This window comes from Perissodus microlepis, chromosome 2 (assembly GCF_051167445.1).
Source record: "Perissodus microlepis isolate ML-2025 ecotype Zambia chromosome 2, ASM5116744v1, whole genome shotgun sequence".
Lineage (NCBI taxonomy): Eukaryota > Metazoa > Chordata > Actinopteri > Cichliformes > Cichlidae > Perissodus > Perissodus microlepis.
This window is the reverse complement of record NC_140462.1, coordinates 21,936,042-21,955,790: the sequence shown is the minus strand read 5'-3', so window position 1 is coordinate 21,955,790 and position 19,749 is coordinate 21,936,042. Positions and strand designations below refer to the sequence as shown.

Sequence of the window (19,749 nt, the reverse complement as noted above, 5' to 3'; positions counted from 1 at the left end):
GACTCAACCTGCTGAGGAGACAGAGATCTTTGGAGTGCAAGAGGTGCTTCTGAAGGTGGCGTCGGCCATGTTGTCTGTTGGAACAACAGCCTATCAGTTGGATAAGCTCATCAGGAAGGCCGGCTCTGTCCCAATGCAGGGAGTCGTGTTTTTTGGAGACTGAAGTGACCGCGAGGGTGTGTTAAGGTATCAGCTGCACCACCTAATCAGTAACATCCAATCAAAATCTTAGAATTTTCCCCTGCACCAAATCTGGAGCTCACCCTTCCTGCACAGTCTGTTAGTATAGTGACCTCACAGCAGCCATGCTACTGGTCACATGATGTCATTAAAATGCTCCAAAAGGCTCCAACAGCACAAACAAGGTCCAGAGGTCCAGTTCAGGTGTAGCTAGCTGACAACTAGCAGCTACAGCCACCTGTGTCATTATCCTTCTGTCAGTCAGAGAGACCACGCCCCTAATAATGCAAACTTTTAGCCTTAATATAATTTAAACAGGTGAGTTACAGACACATCCTCCCCTGAACAGCTGTTATATTTCTCTCTGAATTCAGTGTTTCTGTTTCAGGCTGTAAATGTGTTTATTTTAACACTGGAGTGTATGAGGACTGACTCACTGCTGCCTCTGCTGGACGCCAAAGGAGCTGCAGCTTCATGTTTTAGCTTGTTATTCAGTAGAAGGTGAAAACATGTGCACACTGATGATGATGATGCATGAAGAAGAACAGCCGTGTCTCCAGATGTTTAACTGTAAAAGAGGCTGAGTTGGTGTGGGCCTCACAGCTTCGTAAATCATCACAAATATTCAGGTGCTTCTTCTCACGACTAAATGATGCAATGCCACAAAAAAGGTTTGAGTTTAGTTTTATTGAAGCCACACTCAGTTCTCTGCTGCCGCTGCTGCTCAGATCTCCCACCTGCTGTGTGAAGACTGAGTTCAACATCACAACTCTGGCAGCGCTTCATGCTCGGCTGAGGTCACGCAGCCCTGCAGCATCGAGGAAAACATCAGAATGACTCAGCAGGACCGGCTGAGCAGCAGTTTCAGGAAACCACACAGAAACAAAACAGGAAGTACAAACTGTGGCAGTGATTACCAAACACACACACACACACAGTTAATCTGATCATGCAAACATGCTCCGAGTCTCTGCCTCCCTCTGGTGGTGAAAATGCAAACAGCATGCGAGGAAGATTTGACCTGTTTTCTGATCAGACAGAAAAAGCCAGAAATGTTCACTCTGTGTTTTCCGTGTGTGTATGGGTTCAAATATCTACTTCATCCACAAGAAGAAACACTGCAACTTCATCTGCATGTCTGTTTGGATTAAAACTTCCCAAAATAACTGAGGCTGCATTTAAGGAATGAACCGCTCCCCTCATCCTAAACCGGCCTTCGAGGAGGGGAAATCAGGTAAATGTTATCAGGCTGAGGTTTCTGAGTCCATCTGACTAACCCTGACATATGGTATTTTAGGAGAGAAGCATCCCCCCCCTCCTCCTCCTCCTCCTCCTCCTGACATTCAGCCTGATGGGAACAGCTGAGCAGCTCAGACTCCCGGCTTCCCTCCCTCTGCTCCATGCTCACAGCAGCTGAGGCTGTTCAACCTCACAGAAGGAGGCTAGGACAGAGTATGTGATGCTCAAAGGTTAAAGCTGCTGTTATCTGCAAAACTACTGGAGCTCAGGTTCATTTTATGTCCTCAGAGCCAATCAGCATGCGCTCAGAGATGCTTTCAAATGATTCTGAGCCAAAAATGTTTAAAGTGCTGGAATCAAGAAATGATGCTGCAGCCGAGCAAACTCCACAGATGTGACCTGCACTGCCTGAGCCGTATCCATAGCAACAAGCATCGTCGGGTGAATGTGACTGCAAGAGGACCTTATTCTGTTCTGACTGACCCATTTCACTCTTCCTACGTAAAATTCTGGAATCAAAGTGCAACGAAATTTAAGTCAGCTCATAGGCAGAGCGGGAAACTGGTGTTCTCCTTCACCCCTCTCCCAGTTCCTCCTCCTCCTCCTGAGTCTTGTTCTTCCTCGGCCCCGGAGACCTTTCACATTTACATCACATTACACAGTCTGAGATGATGAGAGCGCCATGTACCTGTCAGCTCTGCTCCAGGTGAGGACACACACACACACACACACACACACACACACACGTTACAGTTAAATTGATAGCACTCAGACCCTGTAATGAGAACATGCAGCATGCCTCTAAGGATCATGGGAAATGAGCGCTTCATCGTACAGCAGCCATGAAAATCGTCCTTCATCTTAAAACCGCTAATCAAACATCATCTACACGTTCAGAGCTTCATGACGTTACAGACGCCATCTTTGAAAACTGTTCTTGGAATATTATGCATTTATGTTTGTGCACAGATCACTGCAGACCAGTAGGAAGGAAACATCACAAGAAGAAACTTTACACTTCCAGTCGTAAACAGGTTACAGTGGAAGGATTAACACTGAGACTGTAAGCAACCGATCCCGACCCCTCTCATCAGCACCAGCTGCAGTTTCCACCCCCTAAATGAAGAAGCCAGTGCCCGAGGGCAGCCCCGCTCCCACGGGCATGATTGCCAGGTAGTTAGAGGGCATGTAGACCTCCTCTGACCTCCATCAGGCTCCACTCGTGGCTCCCTCGTTTGTTGTGAGGCTCCAGGACATGAACAGGTTCTCTGGCCCAGAAGGAAACTTTGTGTTTGGATCTGGCTGTGAAGTTGTAGGTGCCCACAACCTGAAAACATGAAAAAAAAAAGGCAGCATTAAAGGTCTCTGCCTCCACACCGTCACTTGTATCCACACATCCTTCCTCCATCACGTACATGCACCTCCTGGCTGTAGCTCAGGAGGATCACACATCATCATCGTTACTGAGTTTTCCTGGGCGGCTCTGAACTTCAGCTGATCCAGAGTTAATCTGTGATTAAGCTCCACTCAGTCGCTCCTTTCATAACTGCAGACCACATACAGGAAACAAAGGCAGGAAGTGACAGAGCTCAGCGAGAGCGTCTTCCCTGATGGCGTCTTAAATAAAGGTCTGAACGACGCTGCGAGATGCAGATGTTTCCAGCTGCAGGCGTTTCCAGCTGCAGAGGCTGATACAGCAGCATTACACACATCAGTTTGTCCTCAGCTCACACACACACAAACACCCCAACTCGTCTAAAAACACCAGCGTGGGGTCGTTATTACCACCTAACCCGGCTCTTTCTAACAAACTGTGCTCAACAGCAACGTCGCTGTGACTGTAACATCAATGACCACGACAGCGTCTGCAGACGACACAGCTTCAGCACGAGGACGAGGAGTGCACGCCTCTACAGCACACACCAGAGATGCTGAGGAGTTGAAGGCAGAGACTGCTTCTGCTGTACAGACTGCAGCTCAGCTCTTATTCTGCACTGAATTAAGCTCAGAGAAGTTCAATGCATCAACACGAAGACAAGAAGAAGTACTCCAAGCACACATGTCGTCACGTATGAGACAAGAGTAGGAAAAAAAACGTCTTCTTCTACCGTTTAAGAAACAGTCAGCTGATGATGGTATAAAAACTAGGTTTGAGAGGCTGGTGTGGACTGTCCCTCTGAGGTACTGAAGGACAGTGTGTGAGGACAGGCAGACACAGGCCTGCTGCTGCTGCATGTGACCGAGTCAGATCTACATGAAGGCTGTTACAGGGTGTTCTAAACACTGTAAACACTGACAGCTTAAACAGTATCCAGCATCAACAACAAGCTGAGAGTACATCCTGCCGGTCTTTAAATCACCTGCTCAGGCAGAGCCGCTCCATTTCACATTACTGTTCAGGAGAAGACCGCCGGTGCTCCATCAAGCAGTGTATCAATGGTTACGAGGATGTGACAACATCACAGTTGGTGTGCACAACAACAAATTCAGTCTTACTGTTGTGGCCAGGGCCATCCACTGTGCTGTTGCATGCTGGGATGGCCAGTAACGGACAGAGCTGAACTCTGTTAAGGTGGAGAGGTGGATGTTGTCCAGGATAAGGACAACCCCTCCCACCCACGCCGTGACGTGCTGGCCAGTCACAGGAGCACACTTAGTCAGACTGAGATTACCCATAATGCACCACTGAACGACACAGGAAGTCATTTCTGTTCGTGGACATCTCTGTGAGATTCCATATGTAAGCCAACTTTGTACATGTTGTATTATTTAATGGGTTCACTCTGTTCTTATTGTCTTGGAGCGACTGTCAGCACATAATGTCCTCAGGGATTTAAGAAAGAGTATTCTGATAGCTGGATAATCGTTAGTGAACACCTGCAGTCCTGCTCTGGTGGACAGCACGCAGTCTCCTTCTCCTGGACAGTCTAATCGAGAGGAATTCAATTACCTGGAAGCAGCTCATGGGTGGTGGGGCGTGGCCTGCTGGGCTGTAGGAGTGTCTTTTGCCTGCGGTCACACCTTCTGTCAGGGTCAGGTGTGGTGAAGTGGGCGGGTCTTCTGTTGGCTCGTGATAGCGAATGAGTTTCGAGGCAGCGTCATAGCCTCGCTTCCCTGCGTGAAGACATAACATTTAAATAGTTTAACATTCATTTGTTCACAGTGTCAGACCAGCCCGGTACTCCCTCACAGAGCGATCCCATTGGCTGCACGTCTGTTTCTGTTTCAATAACAGTGGCTCGCCAGCAGATGGCACCATTGTTCTTCCTCTCAGTGTTTCAGTGTAGACTTCATAAAACCTTAGTCTCACCTCCTGCTTCGACCAGCCACCTCCTTCTGTTTCCATGGCTGTCGCCTGGAAGATCATCACCTGGAAGATGATGGAAGATGACATGCTTATCCGTTAGCTGCTTCAGACGGCGCTGAGAGGACAGGCTAAGAGGCTGAAACACACGAGCAGATGTCAGATCTCAGAGAAGGCAGAACACAATGAAACAGCTGCTAACTAGGGCCCGGGCTGCTGAATTACTAACACACGGTCAAATTTACCTGGAAGGTGTTCAGAAATGAAAACAATGACTCAGAAAGGGCCACTTCTGGTTCTGCAGCTGCAGAGTATATAATGGGACCCGAACACCTACAATCTCAGGAAACTGAAGCTCAGACTGGGAGAGTCGATGTGACATCATCGGCGTCTGTGTTGTTTGATATTCAGAGAAAGATGTTTGCTGGATAATATAATCATCTGTGCTTTAGTCACCTCAAAGCAAAGATGTCTGAGGTTAGCCGAGTTGTCCTCACGATGTTGTTAATTTACAGTCTTTTGGTTGGGGTCTTCAGTTTTATGCCTTACAACAGCGGTCCCCAACCCCTGGGCCACGGACCGGTACCGCTTTGTGAGTCGTTTGGTACCGGGCCGCAAGAGTTGAGGCTCAGGTGTGAAATCTATGGTTATTTTTTGAAAATCATTTTTATCATTAACTCAGTTTCCTTGGGTCTTTTCCTGTGTGTTATGAATAAATGTTCTTTTTTTTGGTACCGGTACTGGTTTTATTTTGTTGTATTTGTCCACGACATCTTAAAGGCTGGTCCATGAAAATATTGTCGGACATAAACCGGTCCATGGTGCAAAAAATGTTGGGGACCGCTGCCTTATAGTACCATATCACCAAATTAGAGCACTTTGCTCTCACACTGCAGACTTACTTGTTATTCCTAGAGTATTTAAAAGTAGAATGGGAGGCAGAGCCTTCAGTTTTCCGGCCACTCTTCTGTGGGGCCTGAAGCTTCCAGTTTGGATTCAGGAGACAGACACTATCTCTACTTTTAAGATTAGGCTTCAAACTTTCCTTTTTGCTAAAGCATATAGTTAGGGCTGGATCAGGTGACCCTGAATCCTCCCTTAGTTATGCTGCAATAGGTGTAGGCTGCTGGGGGATTCCCATGATGCACTGGGTGTTTCTTCTTCACTCACTATATATTAATAGACCTCTCTGCACCGAATCATTAGTTGATAATCTCTGACTCTCTTCCACAGCGTGTTTTTGTCCTGTCTTCCTCACCTCCAACATGTCGCAGGAGTTGGCTGCCCCTCCCTGAGCCTCGAGGTTTCTTCCTGTTCAAAGGGAGTTTTTCCTTTCCACTGTCGCCAAGTACTTGCCCATAGTGGTCTGTAGCTTACAGTATAAAGCGCCCTAAGTTGATTCTGTAAATCACATAAATTCTCTCAGCCTTCTTGCTCCTTCCAGCACTGAAGACTCTGCCCACTCCCAGAATGCACCAGGAGAGAGGCTGCTGTGAGGAAGCTGCAGGGAGACATGTGGAAGATGAGCACAGATAGCCAACATGTTTTTGTTCATTAGCCTGTCTGTAAGGACGTCACCTGCTGAGCAAAGCTGTGAAACAGCTGCTCCATGTCTGCGGCGAGATCTCTGTGCAGACAGCTGAACGACCCGAACATGCTCCTGATCTGCAGAGCCAGCCCATTAAACTGAGGGAGCTCTTTCAGGAGCAGCGTGTTCAACATCCTGTCAGGAGGAGAGGGGGAGTAGAGGAGGTCACACCAGTCACAGCTCCAACCATCAGAAACCAGCTCCCACCTGTACGCATTGGCCACAGCCTGCTCCTTGTAGCTCAGGTTGGGTTTCCCTTCGATCACTTTGTAGTCGAGAAGCTTGTCGAGTCTCTTTCTGATCAGATTCCTCGGGCCATCCAGAGGTCCCAGAGAGCGCAGAGCAGCTGGTGGATCAGCTTCCTCATCCTCTTCTTCTGGAAGAAGGAATAAAGAACAGACCGACATCAGCAGACCATCGTCCACTGCATGGCAGCCTGTTTCTGACCTATGATAATGTTCTGAGCGTGTGAAGAGGAGATTGGAGGCGGGATGGAGGATGCAGGCCGTCCACTAATCAGAAGCTGTTTGCAAAGACGAGAAGACCACTAGTTAAACTCAGCGAGAGTTTAACTAGTGCTGTTTCTGTGAGCGCAGCTCATCCTGTCCTCTTAACTGGACACGAGCCGACAGGATGCAGCACTTCCTGCACCTGTAAAGACCACAGCACTGCTCTCAGAGTTAATCAGAGTGCCATAGTGATCTCCTTGTAGCAGATCGGTGCCTTTTCTCCGTGCAGTCCAAGTCAAAGTCCTCCGTGCGGCAGACAGGAAGCCCTGCAGACCAACCACACACAAACACATGTGTGGCCTCCTGACAGAGACAAACTCCTGACTGCATGTCTGTAGTGATATGCTGCTGCAGAGGCTGACCTTGAGTTACAGCCTGAAACCTTTATTAAAGCCGTAAAGAGTGACTGCTACTGACTGTGCAGGCAAAATCACAGACACAAAGTCATGTTTTACAAATGAGTTTATTCAGTTTTAATGTTTAGTCACTAAAGTCCAGTAAAGCTTTGCAGTCAAGAGACAGGAAAGTGTGTGCGTGAGTTTACCTGCTGCATTACATAAACCAGCTGTGCTCTTACAGGTCATCACGCACAGCTTTGGAACATGTAGTAATGAGGTCAGTGTCAGTAGGAGCCAAAGGTTCAGAGGAGATACCCACCTGCTGTTTGTGAGGTGCAGCCAATCAGAAGACATTTGTCTTATAGGAGGAGCACCAGGATGACGTACAGAATGATTATTGTGAACTGTGGAAGTATCACTGTGCCTGATTAGACCTCCCACTCGCCCCACTCCACTGCTGTGCTTCCATCCAACAGCATCTGGTCGAGGTGTAACTGTCATGATCCACCAGTGGCTGTCCTGGGGTGTGGTGCCTGACTTCCAGTGGTCATCTGATCTTCACACCCATGCACTGTGGCTCATCATGGCTGAATAACACTGACCATACTTCAGGCCCGGTTGGAGTGGTGTCCCTTGGTAGTGTTAGTGTAGCCTGGCTTAGTCTCTTGCTGAACTTCCCGAGTGTTGCTCTGACATCTGTCTCCATCTCCCTTATATAGACCTTCCTGGACCTGAACCTGTCTTCTCTGGACCCTTCCCAGTTGAGTGTGAGTGAGATTGAGCACAGTGTGGACTCTGGATTTCAACTGAGCATACGCTCCCCTTTTTCCCAGCCCTGGACCCCTCTTCTTCCTGATTCACTGTATGTAGAAGTCAGCGGTGTTGTAAATAAACCCACTTGTTTGATAACACAGTTCAGAGTTCAGCGCCAGCAAACGTGACAGTAACTTGCTGCGAGACATCAACCCAAATGTTCGTGGACTTGTTTGACACAGTTGACACTGTGAGGATCAGAGAAAAATCGATGATTGAAAGTCGATCATTTATTCTGACCATCTCATGACAGATGAGATTTTTTAAGGTAGACTTTACATGCTGAGCTGGTCTGTAAAGAAGAGTCTGGAGCTTCCCAGGAACAAGGAAGTGATACCTGTGTGATTCAGGAGCTCACCTGAGCTTAATCACACTACTTCATCTGTAAATTTATGAATTTATAAATGCGCTTTAAACAAAAAGAACAAACAACAACCACTTCCTGTTTGACTTCCTGTTTAGAACGACAGAAAGACTGAAACTGTGAGGGTGACACGTCAAAGTAAAGGTCTGGTTTCAGGTCACTTACAGAGACTCTGCAGGAAGTCGGGTTTTCCAGGCTGAAGCTGCTTCTGGTCCGGCAGGCTCAGGAGACGGCTCGATACGTCGATCACCTCTTCGATGTGCAGAAACATGCTGTCCAGGCCGGCTGGAGGCGGCTTCAGTCAGAGCAGGTGGAGGGAAGACAGAAAATTAGGGTTTTACACCTGATATCAGATGTTTCTTTAACCGCAAAGTCTGAGGGTTCTCCTGGTTCCCCATTAAAACCCATATGCTCCCATTATAAACCATGTACTCCCATTATAACCCATATACTCCCACTATAACACACATACTCCCATTATAACACATTGTTTTCATTTATTTTGAGTATATAAAAACATCAGAGTGGGAGGAACGCTGAAAAAGTGATAGTGATGTGCTGCAGCAGCATCAGAGCATGGCTGACTTCTGACCTCTGATTATAAAGGTGGATCTGCGCTCGTGCTGAATGACTGAGCAGTGGTTGCGCTGGCTGCTGGGAGGCTGAACAATGCACAATCCAGCAGCTCATCGGCCTCACAGATCCACCATTCACCCATGCCTTCACCCTGCTCCTCCTCCTCCCCGTGTCGTGTTTCACCTCCACTTTTGCATGCTCTACATTCATCTCTTATGGAACACAGTTCATATCTCTCCTGCTCCCTCGTTGTGGTTCCACAGCTCAGCTCTGCTCGCCCATAAAGCCTGATTTCATTATGTTTTATGAGCCCTCATTTCATTAGGACAGTGACAATAAGCCATTATTTAGCAGTCCTAAGCAACAGAACAGGCATAATGAAAAGCAGGTGATAAGAAGCCACTGAGAGGGTGCAGGATGCTAAAACACTTACAGTACCTGCTGCAGCTTTACGTTCAGCCTTTTTCTTTTTGCTTCATTGTGTTGTCACTTTAAATCAAAGCTTGTCACTGTGACTGTATACACCTCTCTGCATTTATTCACTGCTTATCATTATTATTATTATTATTATTATTGTTATTATTATTATTGTTGTTATTATTAATTTATATTTTTTAATTTTTTTGCCTGTCCCGTTTGGCTCTTTTGCCATCAGAATTATTGTCTAAAGGTGAAGAAAGATGCCAAACGGATTTACTTTACCAAATGGACCATCCCAGCCTTGCCGTAATGGTCTATTTGATTCACCTTTTATTGTTTATATTATTTTATTTTCACTTGCTAAATACGGGACAGACTTGACTGGGGAAAAGAAAGGGGAGAAAGAAAAACAGCGGGGAAGAGGGACGGGTATAAAGGGCAACCCCCCACAACCCCCCCCCCCCCCAAAAAAAAACAACAACAAAATAAGCAGACAAAAAATACATATATCAATTACCTGGATCACCTGTTGAGAAAGAAAAAAGAGAAAACAAGCAGAAGAAAAAAAAAGAGCAATTTAATAAACAACATCACGATGATCTATGGGAATATAACAGTAAATACTAAATATTAAACATTATTGTGCAGCACGTAAGATCGACAGCGCACAGTGTGCTTTGAGGTAGCAGCCAAAAAGGGTGTAGTTTGTGTGTGTGAGCACCCGTGTGTACACCTGTGAGCATAGAATAGAATAGAATTCAACTTTATTGTCATTGCACATGTCACAGGTACAGGGCAACGAAATGCAGTTTGCAGCCATCCAGAAGTGCTTTAGCCATGATATAGATATATTACAAAATATATATTAGCAATAATATAGATATGTAAGTTTATTACAGAAATGGGTCTATTATGGTATGTAATATGTACACGGTATGAAGTATGTTATGAATATGCTATAACTATAAGTATGTACAGGCTGTAGTGAGTACAAGCTATGTACAGGCTATGAACAGGATATAAATATGAAAAAAAAAACTATACAGAATATGAAATAAAGAACTACACAGAAATATGAGATATACAGCTATACAGAAATGGGAACTATGCAAGTTGTAAACAGTTGTAGAATTAAAAATTATCGTATGATTATTTACACAGAACTATACAGTAGTGCAGTTAAGAGCCTATATAAAGTGCTAGTGGTTGTGAGTGGTGGTTCAGTCCATGTTATTATTGTGTGTTTGAGGGTACAGTTGTCCATTGTGGGTGTGTGTATGTCCAGTCCATGTGTTAACGTGGGTCAGATGTCAGGAGGCGGAGTTCAGGAGTCTGACAGCTGTGGGGAAGAAGCTGTTCTGGTACCTGGTGGTCTTAGTCCGGAGGCTCCTGTACCGCCTCCCAGAGGGCAGGAGGGTGAAGAGTCCATGTGATGGGTGACTGGGGTCTTTGATGATTTTCCCAGCCCTTTTCAGACACCGCTTCCTGTAGATGTCCTTTATGGCAGGAAGTGGTGCTCCGGCGATGCGCTGGGCAGTTTTCACGACTCTCTGCAACGCCTTCCGGTCCGAGGCAGAGCAGTTCCCGTACCAGACTGTTATACAGTTGGTCAGGATGCTCTCGATGGTGCAGCGATAGAAGTTCACCAGGATGTCTGAGGACAGGTGATTCTTCCTCAGAGTCCTCAAGAAGAAGAGGCGCTGGTGAGCCTCCTTGACCAGCTTGGAGCAGTTCGTCATCCAGATGAGATCCTCGGAGATGTGGACTCCCAGGAACTTGAAGCTGCTCACACGTTCCACAGCCGTCCCCTTAATGTAGATGGGTGGATGTGGGTCAGCATTCCTCCTGTAGTCCACGATGAGCTCCTTGGTCTTCTCGGTGTTAAGCAGCAGGTTGTTTGTGTCGCACCATTCAGCCAGACGATCTACCTCCTCCCTCCTCACTGTAGCATGAGCGCGCTTGTATTTAAAAGGTTCCTTCATGTAATGATCTGCTAGAGGGTGTGGGGTGCCACAGCCCCGTCCTCCAGGGCATGAAGCAGGCATGGAGGAGATCAAGACTCCAGACATCCAGAGGCCCTCAGAGCACAAGAGACCAAGGAAGACCAACAGAGGGGCAGTCGCGCCACTATCCCAGAAAGAGCTGAGGAGAGTCCCAGATGAGGGGTCACTCAGCAGCCGCGGAGCAGAAGCCAGGGAGGGTTGCAGTGACGTGCCCATGAGCTTCGCCGGCAGCCAGCTGTGCCAGAGTGACCGAGCCCCAGGCCGAGAGACTGGGGGCACCCAACCCCCGAAGTGGCCCGAGCGAGCCCCAGGCTCCAGGCCCCGACAAGCAGCCACCAGGAGTGAGCCGGTGTGTACCTGGACGCCCATCCCCGGACACAAAGAACCACTAATGCACCGATGTCTGAGGGTGTCTGCCACTGGCAGGGGAAGTGGTGGGGGGAGATAGGCCTCCATACCTTGGAGGGCCTGAGATGACCCCAGAGAGGTGGCGTCTGATACCCAACCTGACATATAGACACAGACAAACAGGCACACACAGATACAAACATCCATTCCCACCCTCATGCTCTCATATGCAATTACTCAACACTCACCCAACGTGGAGACAGACATAAATAGACACTTTACACATGATCACACTCCCCAAGCGTACTCTAAGCCCCAGGTCTAGGTACCCTTGCCCCTGGAGGGGGAAACTGCACCCAGACCCAGGTAGTGTTACCCTTTTCCCTGGGGTGGAGAGATGCAGACCGCCCCGACTCCACAGCAGCAGGGAGGCCCGACATTCCAGACCCCAATCGGACGGCTAACTCCTCCTCCCAGCCCCCCCGCCCCAACAGGCAACAGAGAACGGGGGTGTGTGAAGACTCCAAACCTCCCTCCGCCCGCTCATATGTAGTGTTGATGCATGTGTGTTCTAAGGTGCACTTAAAACCCAGGAGGGCATGGAGCTACCTGCCAGAGAGCAGCAGGTAAGCGCATAGCCCCTCCTGACAGCCCTCAATGTATACGTGTATTTAAAATTGAGAGGTGGGCAATGACGCCAGGTGTGAGGTTGTACACCCTGATGGTCTTTTGGATTCCGTGTAGCGTGCCCACCCCCAAGGTCCTATATGAATGTGTTATGAGAGTGTGAGTAATGTGAATGTCTAAGTTGTGGGATATATAAAATTGAGGCACAGGCAGCCAGAAGGGGACAGAGGAGGGGGATGCCTCCCCTGCACCCTGGTAACACACCTTTACCCCAAGGCCCTGCATGTGTGGGTTATTGTGGTGGAGCGGGAAGAGGGAGGCAGCTGGAGATGGGGAGGGAAGGAAGGGAGGGGCAAGTGACCCCTCCCCGGGGCCAGCTGACCCCAGTAGGCACCCTCATACTCTGCAACCCACCAGGGAAAGGGGGCCCAGGCCCATCCGGACCGGAGCCCAGTTCAGCAGAGCCGCCCGGCCCCACAGAGCCCAGGACAGCCCACCCGACCCCACCACAGAGAAAACTGCACCCACCCCGTCATCCACTCATCTTCTAGACTACACAAGACAATAGACGCCCAGGCTGAGATCTTCCTCCACCTCTCCTATATCTCCCCCTCCTGCAGAGTGAGTTCCTGAAGAGAGGAGACCTCCTGCAACATGTAACAGCCTCCCCCACCAGTTGAAGAGCCCCCCAGGTGGCTCGATGCACTGGCGGCACCCTGTGCCAGGGCTGGGCCCCCATACACCCACCTGCCCACAACCCCGGCGACACACCAACCAGGACCCAAGCCCCCAAGGCCCAGCCAGGGCCCCAGCCAAGAGACGGAGCACCCAGGGGCAGCCAGGCTACCAGGTCAGTAACCCACGTCCGTCAGCACAGACCCTCCCCTAGCCCCGCTGCACGCAGCCACGAGGAAACCGTCACCTAAGAGCCAACAGAGCCCTTAATAGGCCATGACCGCAACCCCGGGTTGAGCTCTCCAAGGAAGATGCTCCTGGGGAATCCCCCGACGCCCCAAGCCTGTCCCTGCCCCTACACTGCTTATTATTAATGTCTGGCTCTCTGCCCCAGCGTGTCTCTGTCCCCTCCCTGCCCCTTCCTCAGCCCTTTTTCCTGCTAAAAGGGAGTTTTTTTCTTCTCTTCTTCCTTCACAGTTGGATGACCTCTATGAACAAGTGCTTGTTCATAGAGGTTTTTTCTGTATTATTGTGGGGTCTTTAGCTTACAATGCTTACAATGCTGAGTTGCAGCAGGCGCAGCTAGCTCTTCTCAGACTCCACGAATTTCTGGATGGCCACGTGATAAACATGCTCTCCTCTGGGAAACTGTCCTGAGACGAGAGTCTCCGAGCAGTTTTTCTATCTTCAGGCGGCGCCTCCCCCACTACACTCAACCCCGACTCAGGCGTCTCCTCCTCTGACCTGAACTTTTCCCCTCCAGTTTGATCATTGCTGCTTCCAGCTGCCTGACCTGCAGCTCCCAAAGGAGACCGAGCAGACAAGGCTGATTTAGGAAGAACCAGTGGGAAAGAGAGCCTCCTGGGCTCTTCCATGACGGAGACGGCTATGAAAGAAACAGACTGTCAGGTACTTCTTTACATGTCTGAGCATCTTTGCTGTCATCAGTCTGCAGAGTGAAGCTCAGACCGTGCAGCTCTGGAACTTGCAGATTTTACATTCCCTGATTACTGAGAGGAGGCATGCTGTCTCCGTCTCCCGCTCCATATGAGAAATATCAGCGAATGACAAAGACTCACACAGACATCTGCACCAGCATCGCCTTACTTGACTTTAGTGACTAACAAACAGGGGATTTGCTCAGATTTAAAACCTGAGGTGGATCATCAGTCTAAACAGCCCCAAATCACTGTGAACCAAAACGCTGCCTCTGATGCCTCCTTCATCCCTCAGCAGAAAATCGATAATTAGCAAATAACCCTGATCACCTAAAACCCGCAGACCGGGTCTGAATCGGGTCAGAGCCATTTTTATGCTGACAGGGACAAACTGAGAGAAGCACGCACTCACCTTTAACCCCAAAATGCTGCAATCCCCTCAGCTCCGATCCTCGCCAATTGCGTCCTCGCTCGCTCCTCTTCCCGCCGCACTGAATCAAAATCTGCCGCAAGGACAACACACACACACTACACACACAGAGTTTAATTTTCTCCACTGACTCACACACACTGGCAGGCGTGTGTGAGGAAAGGGGATGGGAGGGAGGGCTCACACATGAAAACACACACACACACTCGTGCTGCTGAATAAGCTGAGTGACTGAAGCAGCTGGTGGGGAGAGGAAGTGGTGCTCACCCAGACAGAAACTGACTGGGTGACAGATCTTCAGACTGAAGTGAAGGACCAATCAGAGGATATGTTGATGAAATGCAGTGAGGTCCATGCAGCAGACCCTCAGGCAGCAGAGGCTGAAGTTTCCCTCTCACAGGAGACAAAGCACTGTGGGTCCTCCTCATTAACAGGATTTACACATTTAGGTCCTCGCTGACTTTCGACCCTCAAAGGAAGTGAATGCCCACCCCAAACATAAAGACTTTATCCTGTATTAAGGGGGGAGTGCACCAGCATCTGCCCTGAACTGCACGTCCAGACTCTAAATGAGCAGCTTTGCATGACTCACAGTTCAGAATAATCCTTCTGTATCTGATACTGCTTCATCCCGTGTGTGAAAGAAAGTATCCAGTCAACTGCTGCTGGCTTTATGGTCCAAAAAATACGGTTCATATCATGTTTCTTTACTTGTGGATTATGTAAAGATTGGTTCTGAGATTAATAAGACAGTTACTCCATCTGAGACTCAACTGCAAACTGTTGCTGGCTTTGTTTCCCCCCTGGACTGTATCACTCCTCAGCCTGTGAATTTTGAGACTGTTTTTGGTGTTGTTTCACCCCTAGACTGTGTGGCTCCACAGCCAGTTTATTCAGACATGGCCACTCCTGCTTCTGTGACTGCTCCTGAGCTTCTCTCTCCTCCTCCCGTTCCTGGGCCCAGGGCGGCTCGGGTCCAGCCCTCCCCTGCACCTGTTACAGTTCCTCTGGTGAGGGTGGCTGAGGCCCAGCTGGTCCCTGCTTCAGTCCCCAGGTTGGTGGAGGCTCAGTTCATCCCTGCCTCCCCTTTGATTTATGGTGCTGATCAGTGTTGGTCAAGTTACTTGAAAAAAGTAATCAGTAACTAATTACTGATTACTTCCCCAAAAAGTAATCCTGTTACTTTACTGATAACTGATTTTCTAAAGTAATTAATTACTTAGTTACTTAGTTACTTTTTAAAAACACGATTTACAACCTGAATAGGTGATAAAGCGATAGATCTTTCAGCCCAATTCTACTTTTTCTGCATAATCCATCATACAAAATGTAATCAAATGGAAAAGTCCCTTTTTAAAACTTGTTTTATTAGTTTTAATCTTTTAACTTTATGCATCAAGCAAACATTTAATTATATGCAACATTCTCTGACTGGAAGAAATTTGTTTAATATTTAAACCTATTTTCTGCACATTCCAGCACATAAAATATATATATATATATATATATATTTGTGTTTCAAATAGATGCAAGTAAAACACAGCAGAAAATAAATAAAGTCAAAGACTAGCAGTCCTTTTGCTCTATTTTCACCTGTAAAGCAGGAGTAGGGTAGGCGGAGGTTTACCCTGGTGCAGGTGTGCCGCAGCGGTCAGTGGAAGAATCCGTGTGAATTTCCCATTACGTCGTAGCGCACTCGGTGCTTGCTTGGAAGTTTAGGGGGTTTTTTTCGCTGTAAAAAGAAGTTTTCTTCCCACGCACAACAGACGCTAATGTTTTTGTCACTTTTTATGGAATCAAACTTAAAGTAAGGTCAGTACTTCCACGCTTTAAACGCTGCACGCTCATACTCTCTCCCGCACTCGATATATTATCCATTGTTGATCTGCACACAGCTGTTGTCACGAACGTCGCACTTGCTTACGTCCCTGTCATGAGACATTCTCGCAAAAAAAAATCACGGTTTTAGTAACGCAGTAACGCAGCGTTCCTACGGGAAAGTAACGGTAATCTAATTACCGTTTTTGCAATAGTAATCCCTTACTTTACTCGTTACTTGAAAAAAGTAATCGGATTACAGTAACGCGTTACTGCCCATCTCTGCTGCTGATGGTGCTCAGGATGCAGACATCTTTCCGCTTTCTATTCGATACAAGTATTGCCCAGCAGCTCTGCATCACATTTGTATTTTGAGTCTGGTGTTCTAATATGTAGAAAAAAGCTGTCATTGTAACATTTCTCCACAGCTCCATCAATTTCAGGAACATACTTACTAGATTGGGATATCTACACTTTGTCTCCAAATCAAAAGCAAGCCACCACACATATACCATGATATCACACATCAAACAAACAAAATTTATCTAGGCTGCACATAGTGTGTACAGTTAGGCCAGCTTTTCTAAATGAAAAAAACAAAACAAAAAAACCCCAAAACAAAATGCTTGACATTGAATGCATTGGGATGAATTCAGTAGCTTATACTGTATCTTGGATGGCCAGAAGATGAAAAACCATTGCTTAGTAGATACCCTCTTCTACCTCTTAAGCCACATCCACCCCATGATAATTGGCCAGAGTTAGCTGTGAGACAGTTCTGTCCGTGCTAGACTTATGCTAGAACAGGCTCAGGCAACACATACCATCCAAACTGAACGGTGTAAGTGTCAGGAGCAGATCTCGAGAAATTGTCTTAGGGTGGCATGGAACTCAAATGAGGTGGCAAAATCAAAGCCTTTAAAAAAAAAACCCCACGCATTCAGGTTTTGCATATGGTTAAAATGATTCAAATGCAGTAAGTATACACAGTTTTCATATAAATATAGTCTGTAACTTAATTATTTTCTGTAGCCCACATTGTTAAACTTTCAGTTACATAAAACACGTGAATTTTGATATTATGTACTGTACAGCCTATATAATAAATAAATATGTAGCGCAATAAGCATAAAATCCAGAAAGCAACACGATATGGGGCAGTTCATTTACAAACACGAGTTGAACTTAAGTTTAGCTTTTTTGTTAGAAAAAATTTACACAAATTTACACTGTCATGAACAAAAATGTAAACCCAATGCCTGGTTATACTTGTTGGGTTAACCCCTGAGGTCCAATAATTGGCAATTTTTGACTACTTTTGATTTTTGATTTACCTTTATTTTATTTTATTTTATTTTTTTGTACCTTGCCTTGCTTGGTATCATTCTTTTCAGCACAACCTCACGTGTCTGAATTTACAGTTATTTTGTCATTAACATACTGTATTAACACAACTGATCTGAAATCAAACAAAAAACATAAAATCATAGGTGTAGTTTTTTTTTAACTGTAAAAACCACAAACATGTTATGTTAATTATTTTCATAACTTCAAATATAAATATAAATTGTAAATTTTGGAAAACCTATGCATACATTTTGTAAAAAATAAAGTTATACACAACTATCAGCCAACTATACAGCCTGTCATTAAAATTTAAAAACTTTGAAGTCTGAACTTTCAACACAGGCTGAAATACAGCGAGTGCAGAATTATTAGGCAAATGAGTATTTTGTCCACATCATCCTCTTCATGCATGTTGTCTTACTCCAAGCTGTATAGGCTCGAAAGCCTACTACCAATTAAGCATATTAGGTGATGTGCATCTCTGTAATGAGAAGGGGTGTGGTCTAATGACATCAACACCCTATATCAGGTGTGCATAATTATTAGGCAACATCCTTTCCTTTGGCAAAATGGGTCAAAAGAAGGACTTGACAGGCTCAGAAAAGTCAAAAATAGTGAGATATCTTGCAGAGGGATGCAGCAGTCTCAAAATTGCAAAGCTTCTGAAGCGTGATCATCGAACAATCAAGCGTTTCATTCAAAATAGTCAACAGGGTCGCAAGAAGCGTGTGGAAAAACCAAGGCGCAAAATAACTGCCCATGAACTGAGAAAAGTCAAGCGTGCAGCTGCCAAGATGCCACTTGCCACCAGTTTGGCCATATTTCAGAGCTGCAACATCACTGGAGTGCCCAAAAGCACAAGGTGTGCAATACTCAGAGACATGGCCAAGGTAAGAAAGGCTGAAAGACGACCACCACTGAACAAGACACACAAGCTGAAACGTCAAGACTGGGCCAAGAAATATCTCAAGACTGATTTTTCTAAGGTTTTATGGACTGATGAAATGAGAGTGAGTCTTGATGGGCCAGATGGATGGGCCCGTGGCTGGATTGGTAAAGGGCAGAGAGCTCCAGTCCGACTCAGACGCCAGCAAGGTGGAGGTGGAGTACTGGTTTGGGCTGGTATCATCAAAGATGAGCTTGTGGGGCCTTTTCGGGTTGAGGATGGAGTCAAGCTCAACTCCCAGTCCTACTGCCAGTTTCTGGAAGACACCTTCTTCAAGCAGTGGTACAGGAAGAAGTCTGCATCCTTCAAGAAAAACATGATTTTCATGCAGGACAATGCTCCATCACACGCGTCCAAGTACTCCACAGCGTGGCTGGCAAGAAAGGGTATAAAAGAAGAAAAACTAATGACATGGCCACCTTGTTCACCTGATCGGAACCCCATTGAGAACCTGTGGTCCATCATCAAATGTGAGATTTACAAGGAGGGAAAACAGCACACCTCTCTGAACAGTGTCTGGGAGGCTGTGGTTGCTGCTGCACGCAATGTTGATGGTGAACAGATCAAAACACTGACAGAATCCATGGATGGCAGGCTTTTGAGTGTCCTTGCAAAGAAAGGTGGCTATATTGGTCGCTGATTTGTTTTTGTTTTGTCTTTGAATGTCAGAAATGTATATTTGTGAATGTGGAGATGTTATATTGGTTTCACTGGTAAAAATAAATAATTGAAATGGGTATATATTTGTTTTTTGTTAAGTTGCCTAATAATTATGCAGAGTAATAGTCACCTGCACACACAGATATCCCCCCAAAATAGCTAAAACTAAAAACAAACTAAAAAGTACTTCCAAAAACATTCAGCTTTGATATTAATGAGTTTTTTGGGTTCATTGAGAACATGGTTGTTGTTCAATAATAAAATTATTCCTGAAAAATACAACTTGCCTAATAATTCTGCACTCCCTGTAGAGACTCAGCGTGGCTGCAGCTTGTTGCTATGTCAGCTTAAATCAGTCATGTGATTTGGAGGTTTGGTGTGTCCGTGGACCACAGAGCATTAATAACACTTAACTTCATTCCATTTCCAGAGTGTAACAACCAACCACAACGCCGTCATATGCAAAACTGGCATTAGGGGTGGCAAGGGATCATTTTAGGGTTACATGCCACCACATGCCACCCTTCTAGATCCACCCCTGGTAAGTGTAAAAAGAATAGTGCATTTCACTAGTGTGCAGGTACAGGTATTTGTCAAGGGTTGACATGGAAAAAGTTGGTGTCCCA

General features: G+C 46.6%; 1 protein-coding gene across 1 annotated transcript; it reads right to left on the bottom strand.

Annotated features, from left to right (window-relative positions):
- Positions 1-847: 847 nt before the first annotated feature.
- On the bottom strand, positions 848-14,641 carry LOC146392739 (rho guanine nucleotide exchange factor 37-like). The gene is made up of 5 exons (XM_084952549.1): positions 14,335-14,641; positions 8,501-8,630; positions 4,730-4,789; positions 4,370-4,533; positions 848-2,746 (listed from the first exon to the last, which is right to left on the bottom strand). The coding sequence occupies exons 2-5, from the start codon at positions 8,604-8,606 to the stop codon at positions 2,597-2,599; spliced, it is 480 nt and encodes a 159-aa protein (XP_084808675.1). The 5' UTR covers positions 8,607-8,630; positions 14,335-14,641; the 3' UTR covers positions 848-2,596.
- Positions 14,642-19,749: the final 5,108 nt, after the last annotated feature.

Bases quoted from the DNA above. Each gene is read 5' to 3' on its own strand.
- LOC146392739 (XM_084952549.1), bottom strand. From the start codon at position 8,606: ATGTTTCTGCACATCGAAGAGGTGATCGACGTATCGAGCCGTCTCCTG. The intron at 4,534-4,729 runs GTGAGACTAAGG...GTCTTCACGCAG, and splicing joins GTGGCTGGTCGAAGCAGGAG to GGAAGCGAGGCTATGACGCT. The intron at 2,747-4,369 runs GTAATTGAATTC...TCATGTTTTCAG, and splicing joins CACCCATGAGCTGCTTCCAG to GTTGTGGGCACCTACAACTT.